Genomic DNA, 21,243 nt, shown 5'->3' with positions numbered 1-21,243 from the left:
TTGCCTACGTAACGTTTGTTCTTGTGCTGGAGTGTCTGCCATTTACTGCAGTATTATACCTCTACTTGTACTTTGTACGCTTTTGTAACCTGCACACATCACTTTTTCCTCCTGTAATGTACCGATTGCTACCTCATGTATTTTGGTTGCTCACTATTGTCACTTTTGATTCATGTAACTTAACGTTTGCTTTTGTAATTTGTCCACTTGTAATTTTCTTCTCATGTATCATTACTGTTCCTATTGTGAAGCGCTCTGACACCTTCAGGTAAAGTCCGTGCTATATAAAATCGCATAAATAAAGTAAAATAAAAATAAATCTTCTGTCTCTGCTCCATTTTCCTCCAAACCCATTTGAAATGACTGAGAAACGTAATAAGTGGTATTCAAAATAACATACAAATAAATAAAAGGGGTGGTGAATTGCAAAATATAGCTAGGGATGGCTTATTTTAAAAACATTTGTTATACTAATTCAAATTTCAGGGAACTCGTGAACATTCAAATCATAGTAACTTGTAAAATTAAAATACACACATTTCTGAAATGAAAGCAAAGGAAAGGAAATTCTTTTTAGTTCAGGCTAAACCTATGCGAGAAGAAAAATAACCCTCCCCGGAAGTGTTACAGGCCATCGTACAAAAGAAAAGAGACCTGGAGGCATAGCTCTCCACATAAAGAAAGGATTGCTTGCACTCACAGGGCAAGAGTACCTGGGAGAATAACCAGGCGTCCTGGAGGCAGAACTGATACCAGCTAAGTTGGTTCCCCTGTCAGTCCATTATTATCAGCTTCCTGATCACCTCTCACAGCTGCCAATATCTGCAGTGATTTAGGGCACAGGGAAACTCCATCTTCCTGCTCCGGACCCCCCTTACAGGAATGGACCTGCCCATTAACTAAATACACTGTCACCATCCATCACATCATTAACTGCTGCGCGGCTCAAACTACCACCAGCGTTAAACAGGAGCCTATCAGGGGCCCCTCTGCAGTGCAGAGGACTCGGCTTCTCGACATGAGCAGAAGCGGGAAAAGTGCTGAGTGAACACAGGCTGCCGTGCTTACTGCTCAAAAACACACCTCTCGCTTCTTCGGAAAACAAGCACTGGCAAAGCCAATCGGTCTGCCTCCGCAAGCTGATGCATTTTTTCAAAAAAAATGGTAAGTATATGCCACAACTGAAAAAAAAATGTAATCACCTAAATGTGGCTGCCTAATGCCTGTAATAAAAAATGTTACATTGAAAAACATTCACCGATACGGATGTTTTACTAGTGATGTTTTATTAAACAACAAGTCTTTTGTGGCATGGTGCATTTTACTATTTGTGCACGGGAAAAGAATGAACCACTGAATAATCAAGCACTCAATCTGCAGGCAGCTGCACAATCTTGCAATGCCACTTAAACTCTTACTACCATTAACTTTATAAAAGACTGCTCATAAAATATATAGCCAGTATAAAAGTTAATATAACAAATGAAATAAATAAAGCACATTTTGAACCAGCTTTCCAACTGAAGAGAAAGGAACTATTTTTAAACATTGTGCACAGGATTTGTGCAGTCACTCAAAGTGAAAGATGCCAATGTGTAAGGAGGCAGGCCTACTGACCCACGCTGTATGCAGTAGGTGGGTGGAAGCAAAATGTGAATAATAATTTAAAAGAGGAATGGATGCAGCCCGCTCACTAAAAGTCCCTCTATGTATGTATATATTATGTAGGATTTTTTGGGAAAAACAATAGTCTGGTGAGACCAGTATAGAAGTGTCAACAGTCATACCTAAAACGAGAGGCTGTAAACAACCACACACACCATAGGATCAGGTTTAAAAATTCATACTTAAAAGATTTTAAAAAAGAGCAACCAAACATGAGAGCAAAATCCACCCATATTTGTCCATAATATAATAATGTTTAGTTTCAGTAACATGGATAAACACAGCAGGCTCATCCATATTCATTTTTCAGATTTTTTTTTTTAAACACAAAAGAAAAATGTATGCAGAACACAAATTACCAAAAAGATTAGTGCTAAACAAAAGAGTAATAGTTTCCCACAACACGAAATAAAGGAAAATAATTGACATAATTAATAGTAAACATTTTATTTCCTATGAAATTCGGATTTAATATTTAATCACCCAGGACAGTGGAACAATTTGCATAATTTCATCTGATAATTTATTCCATAGCATGATTAAAAAATATTGCATTAGTTATCGAATATTTGCAGCAGTACCTTTTCGAGATAATATGCCTTCTCTTCTGCTTTTAGTGCTTTCTGGGTTTCCAAAAGAAGCTGTTCAATTTCTGAAAAACAAAAATATGGGCTATCAGAGATTAGAATTCTTCATAAATCGGTCACTTAGTCTCAAGATCAGCAGTTCCTGAATGCGAAGAAGGGAAATGGGGGGGGCGGGAGGTCCTAATGTGCTTCCCCATGTCTGACGCACGCACCCACACACACACATCTGAAAAATTGAAGGCAGAAGTCAAAGTACAGCATCTCATGTAAATGATATAGTGAGCTGTTAGTTACATAAGAACTGGATCAGTGCAGACATACATCTATCTACATGTTAGAATGGTATTCAGAACTGACATCATTTAACGTCCACTAAGACTTGAGTAATATTGGATTTTGCAATCAAGCTACAACTTCAAATGATAACACTTATAGAAAGACTTCAAAAGTAAATACTAACGCTCTGTTCTAATAGTGACAAAAACGGATTACAAATTAATACTGATTCGAACTGTCAAATGCTTACGAATCTGTAAATAGAAATCACAATAAGTGAAAATAAAAACAAATTAAAAAAATGTCATCATTTTTGGAACTGGGTCAACAATATATTAAATGAACAATTTAATATAATATTGTGAATATTCTTCCCTTCTACATTCTGTCACTCTGTAAATGCAATATATATATATTTTTTTAAAACAGATGCATATTTTTGTTTGAGTTTAGTATTCAATAAATATATTCAAACTGCAATAGGAAAAGTACACTGCAGGCTAAATTGACTAGGAATGAGTCCGCCGTGGCCAAGGTACAGACAGTGCACCCATTTACAGCAGACACACTCAAGGAGGAGCGTATGGTTCGTGGGCGTATAACAGATATTTGGAATCGTGTTAAGTATACCTTGAAACAATATCCACAAAGATTGCACCGGGAGGGCGACAAGTTGGGTGGCTTTTGGCCTGGATCCTCCATGGAGAACATTCACCGCCAATCCCGACACGTCTTGCCACCCCAGGCGGTGGCTTCATCAACTCCAAGGCGGGTATTGTAGACCCAACTATAGTCCCTCATACATACTCTCCAATTCTGGAAAGTAAGTTTAGAGCTCCGTAAGCTTGGGACGGTCATGAAAGAGGCCTTGGACGAGCCACTAGACCTGGAAGAGGTCAGGACGGCATTGACATTGCTTTTGCGGTCAACGACTCCTGGGAGCGATGGGTTTCCGCCAGAATTCCATCAGGCATACTCGGCTCCTTTAATGCAGGGCCTCCAAGAGTTTTTTTTAGAAGCCATGAAGGTTGGGATACTGCCCCCGACTATTCAGGAGGGTGGAATATGCATGTCACTTAAACTGGGGGGAGCAGCAGTTCTCTCACAATGATTAATTCTGACATGAAGATGCTTTGCAAGCCACTGGCCTACAGTTTAACGCCCCAGATGATGCAGTTGGTCCATGAGGTACAGTGTGGCTTCATCCCAGGTTCCAGCACTAGCATGAACCTTCCACAACTGACACATATCCTGCATGAGGTTAAACACTGGGACGAGGAGCTGGCTCTGGTCATGATTGAAATGGAGAAAGCCTTCGACATGGTGGACTGGGCTACCTGCTCGAGGTGCAGAGGCTAATGGGCTTGGCTCACGGTTCTGTGGCTGGATCGGTTACTTTACACAGAACCGATTGCAAGGGTGTGCAAGGGGAGATGCTGCTCAGAGTCATGGAGGCTGGGCCACGGTACACGGCAGGGCTGCCCTTTGTTGCTGCTTTTATTTGCTTTCTCAAATGAGCCCTTAACGAGTTGGGTACACAGGGAACTGCACGACTAAGGCATACTCATAGGGGACACTCCACATGTCATTTCACTCTACGCAGACAATGCCCAGTTCTTTCTCTCTTCCCCCAGAGATGTTGTGCCAAGACTATTGTGGATTCTGGATGAATTTGAGAAGATTTCAGGTCTCCAGCTCATCTGCGACAAATTCTTGTTGTTCCCTATTGCCTCACTAGTCGGAATCCCAATAGACTGCTTACCCGACGCAGTTCAGGTACCTTGGGATACAGGTAGCGCACACAAGGAGGTTGCAGCTACAACTCAACGTAGATAGGGTATTGGATGCATTGATGTAATCTGTGACCTTCTGAAACACACTGCTGCTCTCTACTTGATGGAGAGGATAGCCATTGCACAACTGGATCTCCTCCGCCGATACTTGAATGTGATGCACAACCCATTGTGCCCCCTCCCCTCAAGGGTTTTTAAGCAGCTAGACTCCACCCTTATCTCTCCATTATGGGCAGGCTGGCGCAGTAGAGTGGGCTTGGCGACAATGAATAGACGGTATGAAGATTGGGGGCTGGTGGTCCCTTGTCTTGATTTGTATTACTATGCTGCCCATCTTCAGTATGCGGCCAGCTGGCTGAACCCAAGTGATAATTGGAATAAAAGTATATTGTCTAGCAGAATTGCAGTGAAATGGTTGCTGGAATTACTGATGGAGGGTGCTGAACTCCCAGATGACATTCCATACATAATCAGGCAGTCAGCAACATTTTGCTCAGGTTGTCCTAAGACGGGACCCTTTCCATAGAGAACTTATGGTTTGGGCATTGAAACCGGTCCATAGATGATGGAGGGCATGTCCTTCAGGGCATGACAGGATGGAGGGTGCACCTATTTGGGTAATCTATATCCATGGGAGACTTTTATCTCCTTCAAGGATGTCTGCCAAGAAATCTCTCATGGGCCTGCTCAATTTTTGCACCATGCCGGCCTTACTAAAATTGCCAGGGCAACCTGGCCATGCTACCCTGAAGCGCCTGCACCTACGCAACCCCTTGGAATCTTTCTATCCAGTGGTTCAGACTGCCATTTGATTACACTGCTGTACGGAGCGATGCATACGGATGCAGAGGGGACTCCTCCGCGGGCCTGCTATGCCTGGGACATTAATCTAGATGTACCCTTGGGAACCGGGGACGAGTTAATGAGCTTACACACTCTGTTTCATGAAACGCCCGCTTTCAACTGATACATTATAATTTCCTTGAGAGGACATACTTCACACCCAGGAACTTGCATCGCATATCCCCAACCCGAGCCAATAGCTGTCTCTGCTGCAGTGAAGGAGCTGCACACTTCCTACATTTATCTTGGCAGTGCAGGCTGGTACACTAGGCTTAGGTGGTTGCATACATAAACAGGGTTATGCAACTGCACATGACATGCACCCCAAGTGTTGCTTACTGGGCAACATTGAGCGTACGAAGGCAGTAAAATGCAGAATAAGTTCCTAAAATTGGGGTTAGTCTTAGTCAGAGGGAGGGCAGCCATCATATGCATGGGTCAAATGGCATCAGAGATACTACAATGGCACAAGGACGTCATGGAGTGGACCCTGGCAGAGGAAACTCACATGCTGCAGAACAGGTGCAATGAAAGGATTGTGGATGACCTGAGTGGAGAGACCTGTGTACCACATTACTCAACCAGAACTCAGACATGGTGCCAGAAGATAGCGCTGACAAGAGCAAATGATTGCGGCAAGCCTTGGGGCTGTATGGAGAGTGTTAGTCCTGGCACTGTTGGTGAGGGTCTCCCTTCCATTTTTTGCTGTTGCCTCATGTTTTTTTGCTGGTTACAGATGCTTTGGGCAGTTTGCCACTGCTATTCAGTGCCACAGTGCAAGTCCTCCCTATGGCAAATTGATGTATGGATTAGTGACTCCATGATTGGCTGCTTTGGTTTACTTGTCAGACCCTAGTAAAGTGCATTGAGTGTGCCCAGGGATTGTAAATCAAATGCTAATGGGCCTGCCACACTTGTTGTGCCACCCACAGAAGCAGATGTAAAAGTGTGTCTCAGGTCTCCCATTGCAGAGCCTGTGTGCAGTCTGGTACTGCCATGTTGACTGGGCAAGTGCACCCACTTGCCAGTCCCTAAACCTTCCCTTTTCTGCATATTACTCACCCCTATGGTGGGCCCAAGGGCAGGGTGCATTGTAGGTAAAAGGTAGGACATGCCATGGTGTGTGTGGCATGGCCTAATAGTGAATTACAGCCATTTTCGTTTTTCACTATTGCAAGGCTACCTGTTGCCTATAGGCCAGAATAGGCAGATTGATTATAACATCTTATAAACCTAATTGACTCAGGGAACTAGGTAGACATTCGAGTTTAGTATGCCTGAACTCAGAATGATAAAATAAATCTTTTAGTGACTTTGGTTTTACCATTCTGTGTTTGAAAATACCACTTTTAGAAAGTAGGTATTTTCTTGCCTAACTATCCAATCCTGCCTCTGCTAGGTTGTGCATTCCTTGTCTGGAGTTTGAGTGACAGGGGCTGGGGGGTTTCAGGAGACAGGGTGAGTCAGCACAGGGCTGAATATAGCTATCTGCATGTAGATGGGGGAGAGGAGTTGCACCTGGGACCTGAATAAGGCTGTGTGTTTGCCTTCCACAATGCTGGCTCCACCTCCTGTGGTGCGTCTGATATCCCTGGCCTGCACTGTCAAAGGAAAGAAGGAGTCTTGTCAACAAAGTGCTCCAGGACTGCACAGAACTGGTTTGGACTGGGTACAGGACCCTCTGCCTTCAGAGGACAAAGGATTTGCTAGTGTAAATATGGGGACCCAGATCCCAGAACTTTAGATCACTTTTGGGAAACAAGAAGAACCTTTTCTGAGGAGAGGAACCAGGGAGAAACTGGAGGAGGAGACTATCCCTAAGGTGAGTGCTGTTTGGAGGATTGGCCTGCAGTGGTTGTCTGACTGCCAAAGAAAGGAGAAAATAACTTTGTGCTACTTTCATCAACTTGTAAAGGATCTCCAAGGGCTTGGAAATTGAGCTTGCCTCCTGCTGAAGTCTCAGGGATAACAGACTTCACTGACCAGCTCCCCTGAGATCTTTTGAAGTGCCTGCTGTTGTGCTGGGCCTTCTGAGGGACTGCGTGTTGCAAGGAGCTGGAAGAGCGACTCACAAAGAAGCGTGACGCCGCCGCAGCCACTGTTGTTGCATCACTGAAGAAGGGTGTCGCTGCTGTTGCATCGCGTCACCGAAGCGCCTCGCATCACTGGAGAAGTGTCAAGAAGAAGACGCCATTTGTTTCATTGCACCGGATCTTCATCGCACCACGGCGTTGCTGGTCGCATAGCCACGGAAGCGCAGTAAGAAACAGACGCATCACCTCCCCATGCAGAGAAGAACCAACACAGCAGTAGGGAACCGACGCATCATCGTTCCTGCCTATAAGGAACCGATGCATCAGCTTCCCTGCAATACTTTCGTTGTATAGCTTTACGCATCCAAAGGTACATTGAACTTAAAGTGTCGCATTTACCATCTAAAGAGAACTAAGCTATTTCTACCATTTTTAAAGTACAGTATTGTGAATTTTTGTTGTTTGCCGTCTTGTGTTAAGTCTATATAAAAATACTTATTTGTATACTACAACTTGTGTGGTGTCCATCTGTAGTGTTGTCACTGGGTTACTGTATGTGTTCACAAATGCTCAACACACTGCCTCTGAGGTAAGCCTGCCTTCTCGTGCCAAGCTACCAAGGGGGTGAGCAGGGGTTATTTTGGGAGTGTACCCTTTACTCTGACTAGATGCAAGGATCCCTATTTGCTCAAAAGGTACCTATCTCTGCCAACTAGAGACCCCCAAATCTAACAGAGAGCATGGAAGGTTCAGATTCCAGGGGCACTGTCGAGGAGGCGGGGGGAGGAGGGGGTGACAAGAGCTTGATGCCGAATTTCCCCAGGTTGGGGACTGCAGATTGATTGCAAATTACCCTGTCTGTCAAAGTATCATACTACATTACATGTCTACAGTCCCTTGGGGACCCCTTCCCATTTGCGCATGAGTTATGACCAACTTAAAATTGTTGGTAAAATGCAAATGTTTTGCAACCGCATTCACAGTCAGAAAACATTCATACATGCCCCTGCAATTTGTTATTTTGAAGGAATGCCCTAAACACACTCCTTCCAAATACTGAATCGCAAACTAATTTTGCGATTCAAATCAAATCAAATCAAAATCATCTTTATTCGGTTTTCAGTGAGAACCATAAAAGAACAATAAAAACATTTTTTCAATTAAAATACAATAAATACATTTGCACATTAATTGCGTTCATTGAGGCATGGTAATCACTCGGTATTAAGATTGGGGCGATCATTTATGAAAATTTTTAAAAAAGAAGCAATTGATTTGGCATACATTTCATTTTCCAGCATTTGCAAGGCTAAGAATGCTGGTCGGCATGTTCGACGTCCCATAATCTTTACTATTGGTATTATCCAGAGAGTGCGGGAAGCTGCAAAGAATTTACAAAAAAATACTGTGTGAATATTACTTTGAGTGGAAACAGAATCGCAGGGACAGGGTGGGAGGTGAGTCGACCAGTCTTTTTGTTTAGGAAATGAGATAAGCCTGTAAAAATTGTCCAATCTAAATCTAGTCAATAGGAATTTTTCAAAATGGTTCAGATCGTATTTTAAATATGGCTGTAGCGGAAAGGTGGTTTGAATATACAGGTGTCGTACTGAGTTTTTGCCGGCTTCTTGAGCCAGTCTGAGGTCTCTCATGTGTGACAGACATAACCTTTTTAGTTCTTTTTTTGGTATCTTAGAAGTCGTAATGGGGTCAGAAAAGTAGCTCGGAGTGCCCAGATCATTAAAAAACGCTTATACGTATTCCAGCCATCTTATTTTGTGCCATTTATCTAATGACATACAATCCTCAATGAGGGCTCTGGTTAGTAGGCATTGGTCATTCGTCCAGATGCGCCTCCACATCATTATGGGTTGGATCTTTAAAGTGTCCGAGATGTAGTCCATGCCTAGTTCTAGGTGACACCCGTATGTCGTTGTACTTCTGGGGACCGAGAGGAGATAACGAAGAAAAGAATTCTCCACTCTCTGTAAGTCATCTGTATTTGAATATCCCCATACACCCGCACCGTAGCTGGCAACGCTAATACATTTGGCCTGAAATATTTTTAACATTTCCTTGGGAGCTCTCTTCCCAAGTTTTTGGGCAAATGAAGTTAGCGCTGCTGTGGCCCTAAGGAAAGATAGTTTCCTTGTGTCGATGGCTTTTGACCATGTTAGTTTACTGTCTACCAGGATTCCTAGGTAGGATTATGACAGCGTTGTGTCTAGTGCTGTATTATTAACCCCTTTGCTGCTCAGGACGAGCTCAGCTCGTCATGAGGCACGGTTGAGCTGTGCTTATGACGAGCTGAGCTCGTCATGAACAATGGGGTTCATCCAGGATCAGCACAGGAGGGGAAAAGCCATAGCAGCCAAGGTGTTAATGTATATATCCTTTTCTTTTTTTTTTCTTCGCCCGCAGTCATAGTAAAAGTTTTCTTTATATTTACTTTTAAGTTCCAGGAGGACATGTACTCAGAGTATCTGTCCACCGAACGCTGAAGTTGGACGGGGGTTCTTGCCAAGATGACAGCATCGTCGGCATACAGTAATGCTGGTATTGGACGACGCTGAATGGCAGGCAGATCTTTACTGTCTCTGACCATTTCTTGATCAAGGATGTTGGTATACAACGTAAATAGGAAAGGGGCCAGGACGCAGCCTGCCTGACCCCCCTCTGTACATTGAATGATTTGGTGAGGTCTTCGTCTAACCCAAATCCGACCCTTGCTGTCGCATTGGAGTAGAGTTCTCTGACCAATGCGGGTTCGACTCCCATGTCCATGATTTTTGTCCATAGTTTTGAGTGACTAACGCAGTCAAATGCTGCGCTAAGGTCTACATAGACCATGTACAGTGGCCCACCTTTTGCTGATACGTATTTTTCCATTAACAGGGTATGGTTCAGTACTTGGTCGACTGTCCCAAGCCCTTCCCTGAAACCATATTGCAGGTCTGAGACTATGCGGTTTTCTTCTGCCCAACATTGAAGACGTTCCAAAAGGATACGCCCTGCTATCTTGCCAAGTGTATCCAAAAGGGAAATAGGCCGGTAGCAACCTGGGTTACTACGGTCTCCTTTTTTAAAAATAGGAACCAGAATCGATGTTGACCACGATTCAACTAGTCCTACCTGGGTGGTCGCTTCAAGTACTCGTGTCAAGAAGGGGGACCATAGATCTAGTTCGAACTTGAATAATTTTGCGATTTAGTAACAGGTTACCAAATTGCAAAATATGGTTTGATAAATAGGAAAAGCATTTTTTGCATTCGAAACGGGCCGATTGCTGGCAAAGGCAAAATAGGTTCATAGATGTGGCCCTAAACCTTTAAAGTCTTTACTGACTCCTGGTGGGGCACACAGAATCATTATTCTTTGGTATTTCTATATCCAGTTAGTAGACTATGCACAATTTTACAGATTCAATAGACTGGTCTATACTAGAGGCACTGAAGGTAGGGTCATGACAGCCCAACCAACCCAGAACTTCTAAATAACCACTGTGTAAACGACTTACATTCATTTTATGCAGATATCTTGAGGAATCTGTATGGATACAGCTTTCTATGTCCGAGGTTGGACACCATATTTTTTTATTTTGGAAAATCTTAACCTCTCGCTGGTATTAATAACAAGTATTGGAAAACTCCTTGAAGTAACTAGTTAATAAATTACTTGATGTAGCAGTTTAGCATAGGTAAGAGATACTAATGTTGCTCTTTAGTGTGCATCAAATAACATTTCATACATAATTGATTATGAAAATTATTACAGATATTGGAAGAAAGCAAACAAAACCACACTGAACTCAGAAAAAACTTCATCGTGTAATACTTACTTTGATCTAATGGTGGAATCTGGGGTACAACATTTATTTCTAGAAATAATAAATAAGATGGAAAATTTAAATGCAAATTAAAAACACAAAACATCTGCAAAGAAAACCTAAAATGACAGAAAATAAACCATTAGTACCAGCAGCAATACAAGAACAAAAAAACACAAGCAAAACTGTACTACGCAAAATAAAACAAAATGATAAGCAAGCTGCATTAGAAGCACACCAGGCTCTGAATATGAATACCTACTCTGTCAATCTTTATTGGAATTGTCAAGTATATTTCATTGTTCATCCATTGTAAAACGTTTCCAATCAACATATTTCATTTGTCAGTTGAGCACAGTTCTGAATCTGTAAAAGATGTGAATTTTAGGGTGATGTGTATATATTAGCGATTTCAGTGACACCCAAATTGAACATACTTCATGATTTTCAGCCTTATTCCTTGATTGAAAAAATCTATTAAGCTAGCAGTAAGGTAATTTCAGAGAGATCATGGTAGAGAAAGATGTGGTTATGAGTTGTGTGATGGAACCATGCATGTGTTTACCACGCATGCCGGTTCCACACGGTCTTAACCACACAAGTCTCAGCCATGCCTATGCCTTTCCCACGCATGCCCATACAACCAAATATGTGTTGTTAAGGCATGTATGGCAAAGACACATCCATGGTTAATGCTTATCAGGTACGTTTTACTCCCCGACCCCTGCCCGGAATCCTAAAACAACCCCCTCCCGCTGAGCCCTAAATACTTCCCTGCCCCTCCAAGTCTTAACAACTACCCGACCCCCCAGAGCCCTAAAACCTACCCTGCCCTTAGCCCTAAAAAGTATCCTAATCCCTGCCCACCGCCCTGAGCCCGAAAACGGCCCCCAAGCCCCTGCCCTGACACCTTAACCTACCCCCCTACCTCGGGAAAACCAACCCCCTCCCCAGTGGCGTAGCTAGACCTAATGCCACCTGGTAGGGACCTTAAGTTTGCTGCTTAGTGCAGGTAAGAGCAGAGGTAGGTGGCCAACAGACAACTTGACCCGAGGTGGGGTGGCGACGGACAACTGACTTGTTCGTGGGGGGTTGGTGGTAGTCACTTTTGTCGTCCCCAAAAACAGTGCAGTCTGGGGCGGACCAGCCTCCCCGCCCCCAGCTATGCCGCTGCCCCCCCCCTTCAGAGTCCTAAAACCTTTCCTGCCCCCAAGCCCTAAAAACTACCCCACCTCCCCTAAGCCCTAAAAAATACCCACCCCTCCAGAGCCCTAAAAACTACCCCGACACCCCAGCCCTGAATACTACCCCAAACCCCTAGCCCTGAAAACTACCTCCAACACTTACAAACTACACCCACTCCCCTAAAACCCAGCCCCACTTACCTCACCGTGTCCCGATCCTTCATCTTCCAGCTTCCTGCCAGCAGCAGCTAGACCATGCACTGCCTTAACCATGCATATGCGTGGTTAAGCCATAGCATGGTTAAGGCAAGCATTGGCACCAGCGTTGACTCCTCTGCTAGGGCAGAGGAGCATCGCCCCACTGCTTTCTACCAGTGCGAGAAGCAAAAAAAAAAAATGGTAATAGCTTTTAGTTATTCCCATTTTATGTTTGGTTTGCTGGTGGGAGGGGTGCTCTGCTCTCCGAGCAGGGCACGGAAGGAGTGTGGGCAAAGACTGTTTGGTCGGCCCTCTCGGGCCGCCCCAACCAGTCATGCACACTTTTCCCTTCTCCATGCAGGCTGCAATGCAGCCTGCATGGAGAACAAACCTGCCCACCCCTCTAGCCCCTGGCTGAGCGCCTTGTTACGACGCTCCAGACCAATCAGAACGCTGCTTGTAGTGTTTTAATTGGCTTAGGGGAGGGAGCCTGGCTGCCTGCTTCCTGTTCCTGTCAGAGGCAGGAGACGAGAAGACGCGGGACCTGGCATCAAGGTAAGTTTTACTTTTTTTTTTTTAATGACAACCCACCTCATGCGACCTCCCCCGTTCCCCCCTCAACCTTCGTCCACCCATCCGCAAGCCATGCCGGCCGTAAATAGTGGGACCACTTGCGTTGTTGGAACAGGAGTGGCTCAGCCCGCGTTGTTCAGACTGTATTCTATGGTTATGATCTGTTTATGTTACAGTCTCAATTGTTGGCATAACAGTTTTCTTCAAGTTGCAAAACCTTTGTTTTAGGTGCAGAAGGCTCTTCTTCATAACAACTATTTGTTACATAGAAAACCACTGAAACCATTTATAAACGGGGTGCTTTAAATGGGATGAAGAAGGTAGAGGTCTCTAAAAGGGTCATGGCCAAACAGGAATAATTTGGACTCTCACAAGAGGTGCGGCCTTTGTAGAGAAGAACTTACCCTAAGCTGCCACAAATACAATTCTGTGCTGTGCTAAATTCATAGAGATGTTTGCTCAACAAGGATAAATGAAATCAGAAAGGAACGAAATATTCATACATCATAAGCAGTGAACCCCTTTACAATCTCTGGTGACACTTTGTAGTCCAGTAAGTGTCCCTGTTTTGGAAAGGGATTGTCCTAATTCCAAGTGCATCCAATTTCACTTGAAATTAATTGTCAGACACCATGCCAGACTGTGAAAGGGGATTCTGCAGCAATGGATGGAAATAAAGCACTTGCAAAGATTTACTAAACAAAAGCTTTAACAGAAAACATTGTTGTATTCTCAGATGAGGCTTTGTGCCTACTTGTCCCTGGCACTAGACAAGGCATCAGAATATTATGCTTCAGAAAAGGGGGTGGTGATGAACAGAGTGTCTGAATTAAGCAGACCACTCTTACCCAGTCCAAAGATCAGGGCTTGATCCATCACCGTTATTTATCTCACTGCACCATCCCAGTTCAGAACCTGGCTATATGCAAATCAGTCTGTCCCTGTCCCAGTGTATCATGGGAACAGGGCAGACTAAACTACCAAGCCAATTCTTCACCAGAAAGGAGACAAGCTACCGGGGACCGGTTTCTGGCATTTCAGCCGTCGTCGGCCCGGCTTGTTTGAATCCTGATGGTGCAGTGAGAAATGGACTCATGTCTGAGTATACCCTGCCACTCCTATAGTGGCCAAAAACGATTCAGAAAAGGGGGCGACGACGGCTGAAATGCCAGAAACCGGTCCCCGGATGCTTGTTTCCTTCCTAGTATAAGAATTGGCTTGGTAGTTTGGTTTGCCCTGTTCCCATCATGCACTGGGACAGGAACAGACTAATTTGCATGTTGGAAATCTCAGACAGCATTCCTATGTAAACTAAGAGGTAAATCTACAACATAACCCTGCTTTTCTGACCGTCCACTTGATTGAAAATACCTGTAAATAATAATAGTAAGACAGACTGTATTTCCTTCATTTAATACAGTGACATTTGGGCATTTGAGAATCAGTGTCTGCCCTGAACCAACGCCACGATTTAAAGTGTTGCGGCCGTCTTAAATACTCATAGACGTGCACTCAAGAAATCTAAGTGAGTAAGATAACTATACTCTCTTAGGACTTTTCCTATGATTAATTAACTGTTCTTGTAAAATTCAATTGCCTTTTCTGCAGTCGCCACACCGACTTTTTTAGCCAATTGATCATTAAATGTACATAAATGTAAATATATTTTGACTTGTAAAAATAAAGAATTAGGAACCAGGTATTTAGAAAATATATATATTTATTGTAACAATGTGTTGTTTTCTTCACAGAGGGTCATCATTTGTATATATAACCTTTCTGTCCTGATGATGGTCTTGTGAAATCTTCAAAAAGACCGAAACGTCGACTACTTCGGTCCATCTCTGCATATTTTGTGTATTTACCTTCCTTTGATTTTCTTCTGATTCTTGAGTTGAAATCATTGTATTTATGTTTGAGCAGTTTGGACTTAATGTTTAGATATGTTTAAGGATGATACGACCAATACCTTGAATATCTAAATAATATCTATGTATGTACCCTGCCTGATTTGATTAATAATACTCTAATAACACAAAATCCTGGTCTTTCCGTTTTTTTACTTAAAATTCTCTACTTAATGTATATATGGTGTTAGTGTGGTAACACTGTGTTGTTCTGATTTTACTGGACTCTTTTCAAGAAATTAATAAATCCAAAAACAGCCATTGATTTATTCCAGATCCGGGTACTATGATATAATACAGGTCCCTATGGTGCTGTGAATTAGTTAATTAACAAAACCCCTTGCTGGCCAACTCTCTTTGTATTAACTTTGCCCGAGCCCGCAAGGGTATATTGGGTTGCTCACCTGTTTATTCACTGTATTTGCGCAGACAACCTCTGCTGTGAGCCATTTTCACAAGTGGTAAAACTGTTATCTAACAGTTATTTTTTATCCAAACCTCTCTGCTTACATGTCTGAGGCAGAGACTCTGTCATATACTGAGGACTACATCCTCAAAATTGCCTCTGGACCTTCGCTTTTAGGCAATAAAAGTACACCAGTTAACCTACCAGTAGAATCAGACTTGAACCAACTAGAACGTCTGAGAAAAAAATTAGTTAGAACTGAACTTCATGCTAAGTTCTTGACAGACTGCCTTAGCGCAAATATTATCCCAACTGGCCTACAGATCCGAAACATCCCTATTATCTTCACGGAAGACGGTGAATTTAAGATTGGATTTAGCCACGCGGCTAACCAATGCTCACGCACCTGGATGGTGCTTAGCATTGAAACTGCGGCCAAACAGATTAAATCACTGCTAAAAGAGATTGAGACACTAGAGAACAAAATCAACAGTGACTCTAGTATTACGAACGCCAAAGCCCTTTTAGACAAAATATCTCAAACGATAAAAGAATTTGAGGAATTTAATTCTATGAAAAAAACAGACAAACTTCAGAAGGATATTCGTAAACACAAGGAAATAACATATCCTTACTTAAATAAAGACTTCTATCAGGCACAAAATAATCCTAGAGGTCCCAACCCTAATTACCAACAACAGAAAAGAACAACATTTTCTGAAACAGGATCTGAATCGGACGGTGATCAAATACCTACAGGCCACTTTAGACCCCCATTTGACCAACAACCGTCAACTTCACGCCAATTTTTTTTAGGCCAGGACAACAGGAGAGGGAGAGAGCAACCACCGAAACCCAGGGGAGCAAAACGAGGTTGGTACAGAAACCAATACACCCCAGGCCAACGACAGACCCGCAACCAATTTTACCAATGGTAAACAATATGTCTACCATTCCGATATTTAACCTATCTAAACATATCTTGTCTGACACTGAAATATCTGTTCTATCTTCAGGTCTATCCTTTGTTCCTACCTATAGGAACAATCAATTCCAAACCAAATGCGAATTATATAGATTCTTTAGATCAATTAGACTCAAAAAAATTTTTGCTTCCAAAAACGACCCACAAGAAAGAAATGTAACGGGCCTCCATCCGCCCTCAACCTTTTTCCCTCAGAACAATATGGTCTCAAAAAACATCTTGACTTTTGAAAATGCTGTTCTTATTGAAACAGAAACACTGTTCACAAAACAAATCTTCTGCAGGAACAACCTCAATAAAGAGGAACATCTGGCATTAAAAAATCTGGAAAGCCTTAAAGACACGGTAATTAAACCGGCCGATAAGGGAGGAGGGTTGGTACTGTGGGATCGTGAAGCATATCGACAGGAAATGCTTGAACAACTATCTGTAACTGAAAACTACAAATTGCTAAGACTTGATCCTACTCCTGCTATTGAAAAAGAAATCAAATTACTTAGTGAACAAGGACTTGAAGGAGGATGGCTAAGCACCAAAGAGGCTGCTTTTTTGATCAATCAATCGCCAACTGTGCCGGCCATATATATCCTCCCTAAAATTCATAAACACGCCACAAAACCACCAGGGAGACCAATTGTCGCTGGCTGTAATTCAATTCTTAAGCCACTCGCCCAGTATGCAGATTTTTTCATTAGACCCTTTGTAACTGAATTATTTACAACAAGGGGTGGTGAGGGACAGAGTCTCTGAATTAGGCAGAAAGCTCTCACCCAGTCAAGAGATCAGGGCTAGATCCAACACCGTTTTTTATCTCACTGCACCATCCCAGTTTCAGAACCTGGCTGTATGCAAATTAGTCTGTTCCTGTCCCAGTGCATGATGGGAACAGGGCAAACCAAACTACAAAAGCCAATTCTTACACTGGGAAGGAAACAAGCTCCCGGGGACCGGTTTCTGGCATTACAGCCGTCTTCGGCCCGGTTTGCTTGAATCCTGATGGTGCAATGAGCAAGGGTCTCACATCTGAGAATACCCTTCCACGCTTAGGGTGGACAAAATTATTTACAACAAGGGGTGGTGAGGGACAGAGTCTCTGAATTAGGCAGAAAGCTCTCACCCAGTCAAGAGATCAGGGCTAGATCCAACACCGTTTTTTAGCTCACTGCACCATCCCAGTTTCAGAACCTGGCTGTATGCAAATTAGTCTGTTCCTGTCCCAGTGCATGATGGGAACAGGGCAAACCAAACTACAAAAGCCAATTCTTACACTGGGAAGGAAACAAGCTCCCGGGGACCGGTTTCTGGCATTACAGCCGTCTTCGGCCCGGTTTGCTTGAATCCTGATGGTGCAATGAGCAAGGGTCTCACATCTGAGAATACCCTTCCACGCTTAGGGTGGACAAAATTATTTACAACAAGGGGTGGTGAGGGACAGAGTCTCTGAATTAGGCAGGAAGCTCTCACCCAGTCAAGAGATCAGGGCTAGATCCAACACCGTTTTTTAGCTCACTGCACCATCCCAGTTTCAGAACCTGGCTGTATGCAAATTAGTCTGTTCCTGTCCCAGTGCATGATGGGAGCAGGGCAAACCAAACTACAAAAGCCAATTCTTACACTGGGAAGGAAACAAGCTCCCGGGGACCGGTTTCTGGCATTACAGCCGTCTTCGGCCCGGTTTGCTTGAATCCTGATGGTGCAATGAGCAAGGGTCTCACATCTGAGAATACCCTTCCACGCTTAGGGTGGACAAAATTATTTACAACAAGGGGTGGTGAGGGACAGAGTCTCTGAATTAGGCAGAAAGCTCTCACCCAGTCAAGAGATCAGGGCTAGATCCAACACCGTTTTTTAGCTCACTGCACCATCCCAGTTTCAGAACCTGGCTGTATGCAAATTAGTCTGTTCCTGTCCCAGTGCATGATGGGAACAGGGCAAACCAAACTACAAAAGCCAATTCTTACACTGGGAAGGAAACAAGCTCCCGGGGACCGGTTTCTGGCATTACAGCCGTCTTCGGCCCGGTTTGCTTGAATCCTGATGGTGCAATGAGCAAGGGTCTCACATCTGAGAATACCCTTCCACGCTTAGGGTGGACAAAATTATTTACAACAAGGGGTGGTGAGGGACAGAGTCTCTGAATTAGGCAGAAAGCTCTCACCCAGTCAAGAGATCAGGGCTAGATCCAACACCGTTTTTTAGCTCACTGCACCATCCCAGTTTCAGAACCTGGCTGTATGCAAATTAGTCTGTTCCTGTCCCAGTGCATGATGGGAACAGGGCAAACCAAACTACAAAAGCCAATTCTTACACTGGGAAGGAAACAAGCTCCCGGGGACCGGTTTCTGGCATTACAGCCGTCTTCGGCCCGGTTTGCTTGCATCCTGATGGTGCAACTGAGGCTGACACATATATTAGGGACACCACTGCTGTTATAACTAAACTTGAGAATCATGACTATAATCCGGAATCTGAATATCTAGTGACTATGGACATTAATAGTCTATACACTAACATTCCACAGGAGGAAGTTTTGACCCTCATTAAAAATCTTCTAGACAGCCGAGAAAGACCGCATAATGTCCCTAGTGAATTCATTGTTGAATGTATTAGGATCTCTATGTGCAAAAACTTTTTTCTGTTTGAGAAAAAGTTTTATCAGCAACTAAAAAGGTGTGGCAATGGGGGCAGTTTACGCCCCCAATATAGCCAATATTTATGTCAACAACTTTGAGAAAGAATTCATCTATAATAGTCTCAATCCATTCTTAGCCAACATATCATGTTGGCTAAGATATATAGATGATGTTTTCCTTATATGGAAAGGAAACAATGAACTCTTGAAACAATTCCACGAATGGTTAAATGAAAGAAACCCACATCTGCAGTTTACTCTACATTACCATGCACAGGAAATGCATTTTTTCGACCTAACCATCAAGGCGAATGAGGATAATACCATCTATACAACCTTATATACAAAACCTACCACACGCAATACCCTCCTCAAATACAACAGTCACCATCCAAAATCTTTACGTGACGGGTTACCCTTTGGCCAGTTTCTACGTTTACGTAGAAACTGCTACAAACGGAGCGACTATTTTCATGAAGCTGGGATTCTGAAAAAAAAGTTACATGAAAGAGGGTACCCCAACAAGCTCCTTAAAAACTTCGATGAAGCGTGCATGGTACAATAACAGAGAAGCCTTACTGCAAACTAAACCTAAAAACAACCAGGCACCTCTAGTATGTGTGACCACGTTTGGCACATACAGTCAGCAGCTCAAAAAGATTGTAACAAAAAATTGGTCCCTATTAAATGAACTGCCAGAGCTTAAAGAAAAACCCATGTTTTCATTTAAACGTGGTCCTAATTTGAGAGATCACTTAGTGCATGCTTATGAAAAACCTGAAGAGAACACTGTTGACAGCATGAGAGAACTGTCGCCAATACAAGGCTATTATAAATGCAACAACTGTAAGGCGTGCAACACCACCAAAAACATCAAAAAATTTGTGATTAATGAAAGGAATTTCACTATAAAACATTTCTCTATCTGTCGAACCAGTAATGTCATTTACTGTATACAGTGCCCATGTGGCCAACCATACATAGGCAAAACCACACAGATGATTAAGCAGCGAATCCTGCAACATCAGTCGCGGATCCGCTGTACAGTGGAAAATGCCCCCTTAGTTGAGCACTTCACTGCCGCCAAACATTCTGAAAAAGAGATGACATGGTGGGTAATCGATGTTGTCAAACCATCTATCCGACAAAAAAACTGCGATAAAAGCCTGCTTATCAAAGAGAATCGCTGGATAGAAATTGCCAATAGTGTGAAAAATGGGTTGAACTCCTGTACCGAATGGCATACTTTAGCATGCTTGACTTAATCATCTGAACTGTCCAAAGGTGGCCTAACTGACACCTATGCCTGCTCATATAATATAAGCGCACAGGATAGATGTCATACACTGTTAATTTTATTCCTGTCTATCCAGGCCAACAACTGTTTATATTATATAAAATTGCTGGAAGATGTTAAAGGTTTGACTATAAAAATGGTCACAGTTTTCTGAGAAGATGTATTGCCAACTGTTCTGAATCCTAAAGATTGTGAGCACACCACAGGTGACAGGACATGGAGTCACAATAATGATACACTTTGAATTATGTGTCCTCCTTGTATAACCTTTTTGTTCTACGGTAAAAAGTCCAAAGACCATGAAAGTAGCTTTTGTGATACAATAGCATATTGGTATATATTGCTATCATTTCTTGATTTTCTGAACTTAATTGAATTTTCAGATGCTAGAAAGCAAACAAATCGAATTATGATGTGAAGCCATAATAGTGTAAACGATACGATAATAATATACATAATTATGCTACCTAATCATTCATTGCTTTTAAATTATTTTTTCTAGCTGCCTTAGCATAATAGATCAAGAGCCCATTGATATTTTTAATTTAGTCTGTCTTACGACGTCAATCATGATTGACTTTTAAACCTAAAACAAGTTAATAAACGTAGGTCATGATGGCCGCCCGGTTTTCACACCAACAAGCAGTTTACCCCTGCCGATCGCGTAATCTCGCGATAATACGCTATGGTAATCTACCCATGATGCAGTATGAAATAACGCGGCAAGACAAACATAAATGTAAACCCTGCCGGACCTGCTAGAAGCTTTCTCGGATGCGGCCACGTTGTACAACTCTAAGTAAGTTATGCTACCCTATCCCCTATTTAGCCTAACTAGTTCGCTAACTGACAAACCTCTGGTAAACTATAAGGATATACCCTTATCAGCCGACAGGGGTCTTGCTAAAAGTTTCATGACTTCTAATACAACCATGCCTGTTTACCCTGGGATACTTTCTCAAACGCGGTTGATCGCAGGGCATTTTTTACACCAAAGACAATAGTCGCCCTCAAATGTTTCATTGTGCGCTATGAGTG

The 21,243-nt window shown here is 42.9% G+C and overlaps 1 protein-coding gene across 2 annotated transcripts in view; it reads right to left on the bottom strand.

Annotated features, from left to right (window-relative positions):
• The window catches only part of HOATZ (HOATZ cilia and flagella associated protein), a 167,074-nt gene that overhangs the window by 133,696 nt on the left and 12,135 nt on the right, over positions 1-21,243 (bottom strand). Inside the window, exons 2-3 of one of the 2 annotated variants that reach the window (XM_086958848.1) lie at positions 11,036-11,074; positions 2,247-2,317 (exon numbers count right to left, since the gene is read on the bottom strand). In XM_086958848.1, the coding sequence (XP_086814974.1) occupies positions 2,247-2,317; positions 11,036-11,074 (110 nt within the window). The remainder of the gene's footprint in view (positions 1-2,246; positions 2,318-11,035; positions 11,075-21,243) is intronic. The other variant, XM_086958849.1, reaches the window with a different exon arrangement.

This window comes from Lissotriton vulgaris, chromosome 2_1 (genome assembly GCF_964263255.1).
Source record: "Lissotriton vulgaris chromosome 2_1, aLisVul1.2, whole genome shotgun sequence".
NCBI lineage: Eukaryota > Metazoa > Chordata > Amphibia > Caudata > Salamandridae > Lissotriton > Lissotriton vulgaris.
The sequence above is the reverse complement of the archived record's forward strand: the minus strand, read 5'-3'. Positions and strand labels throughout refer to the sequence as shown.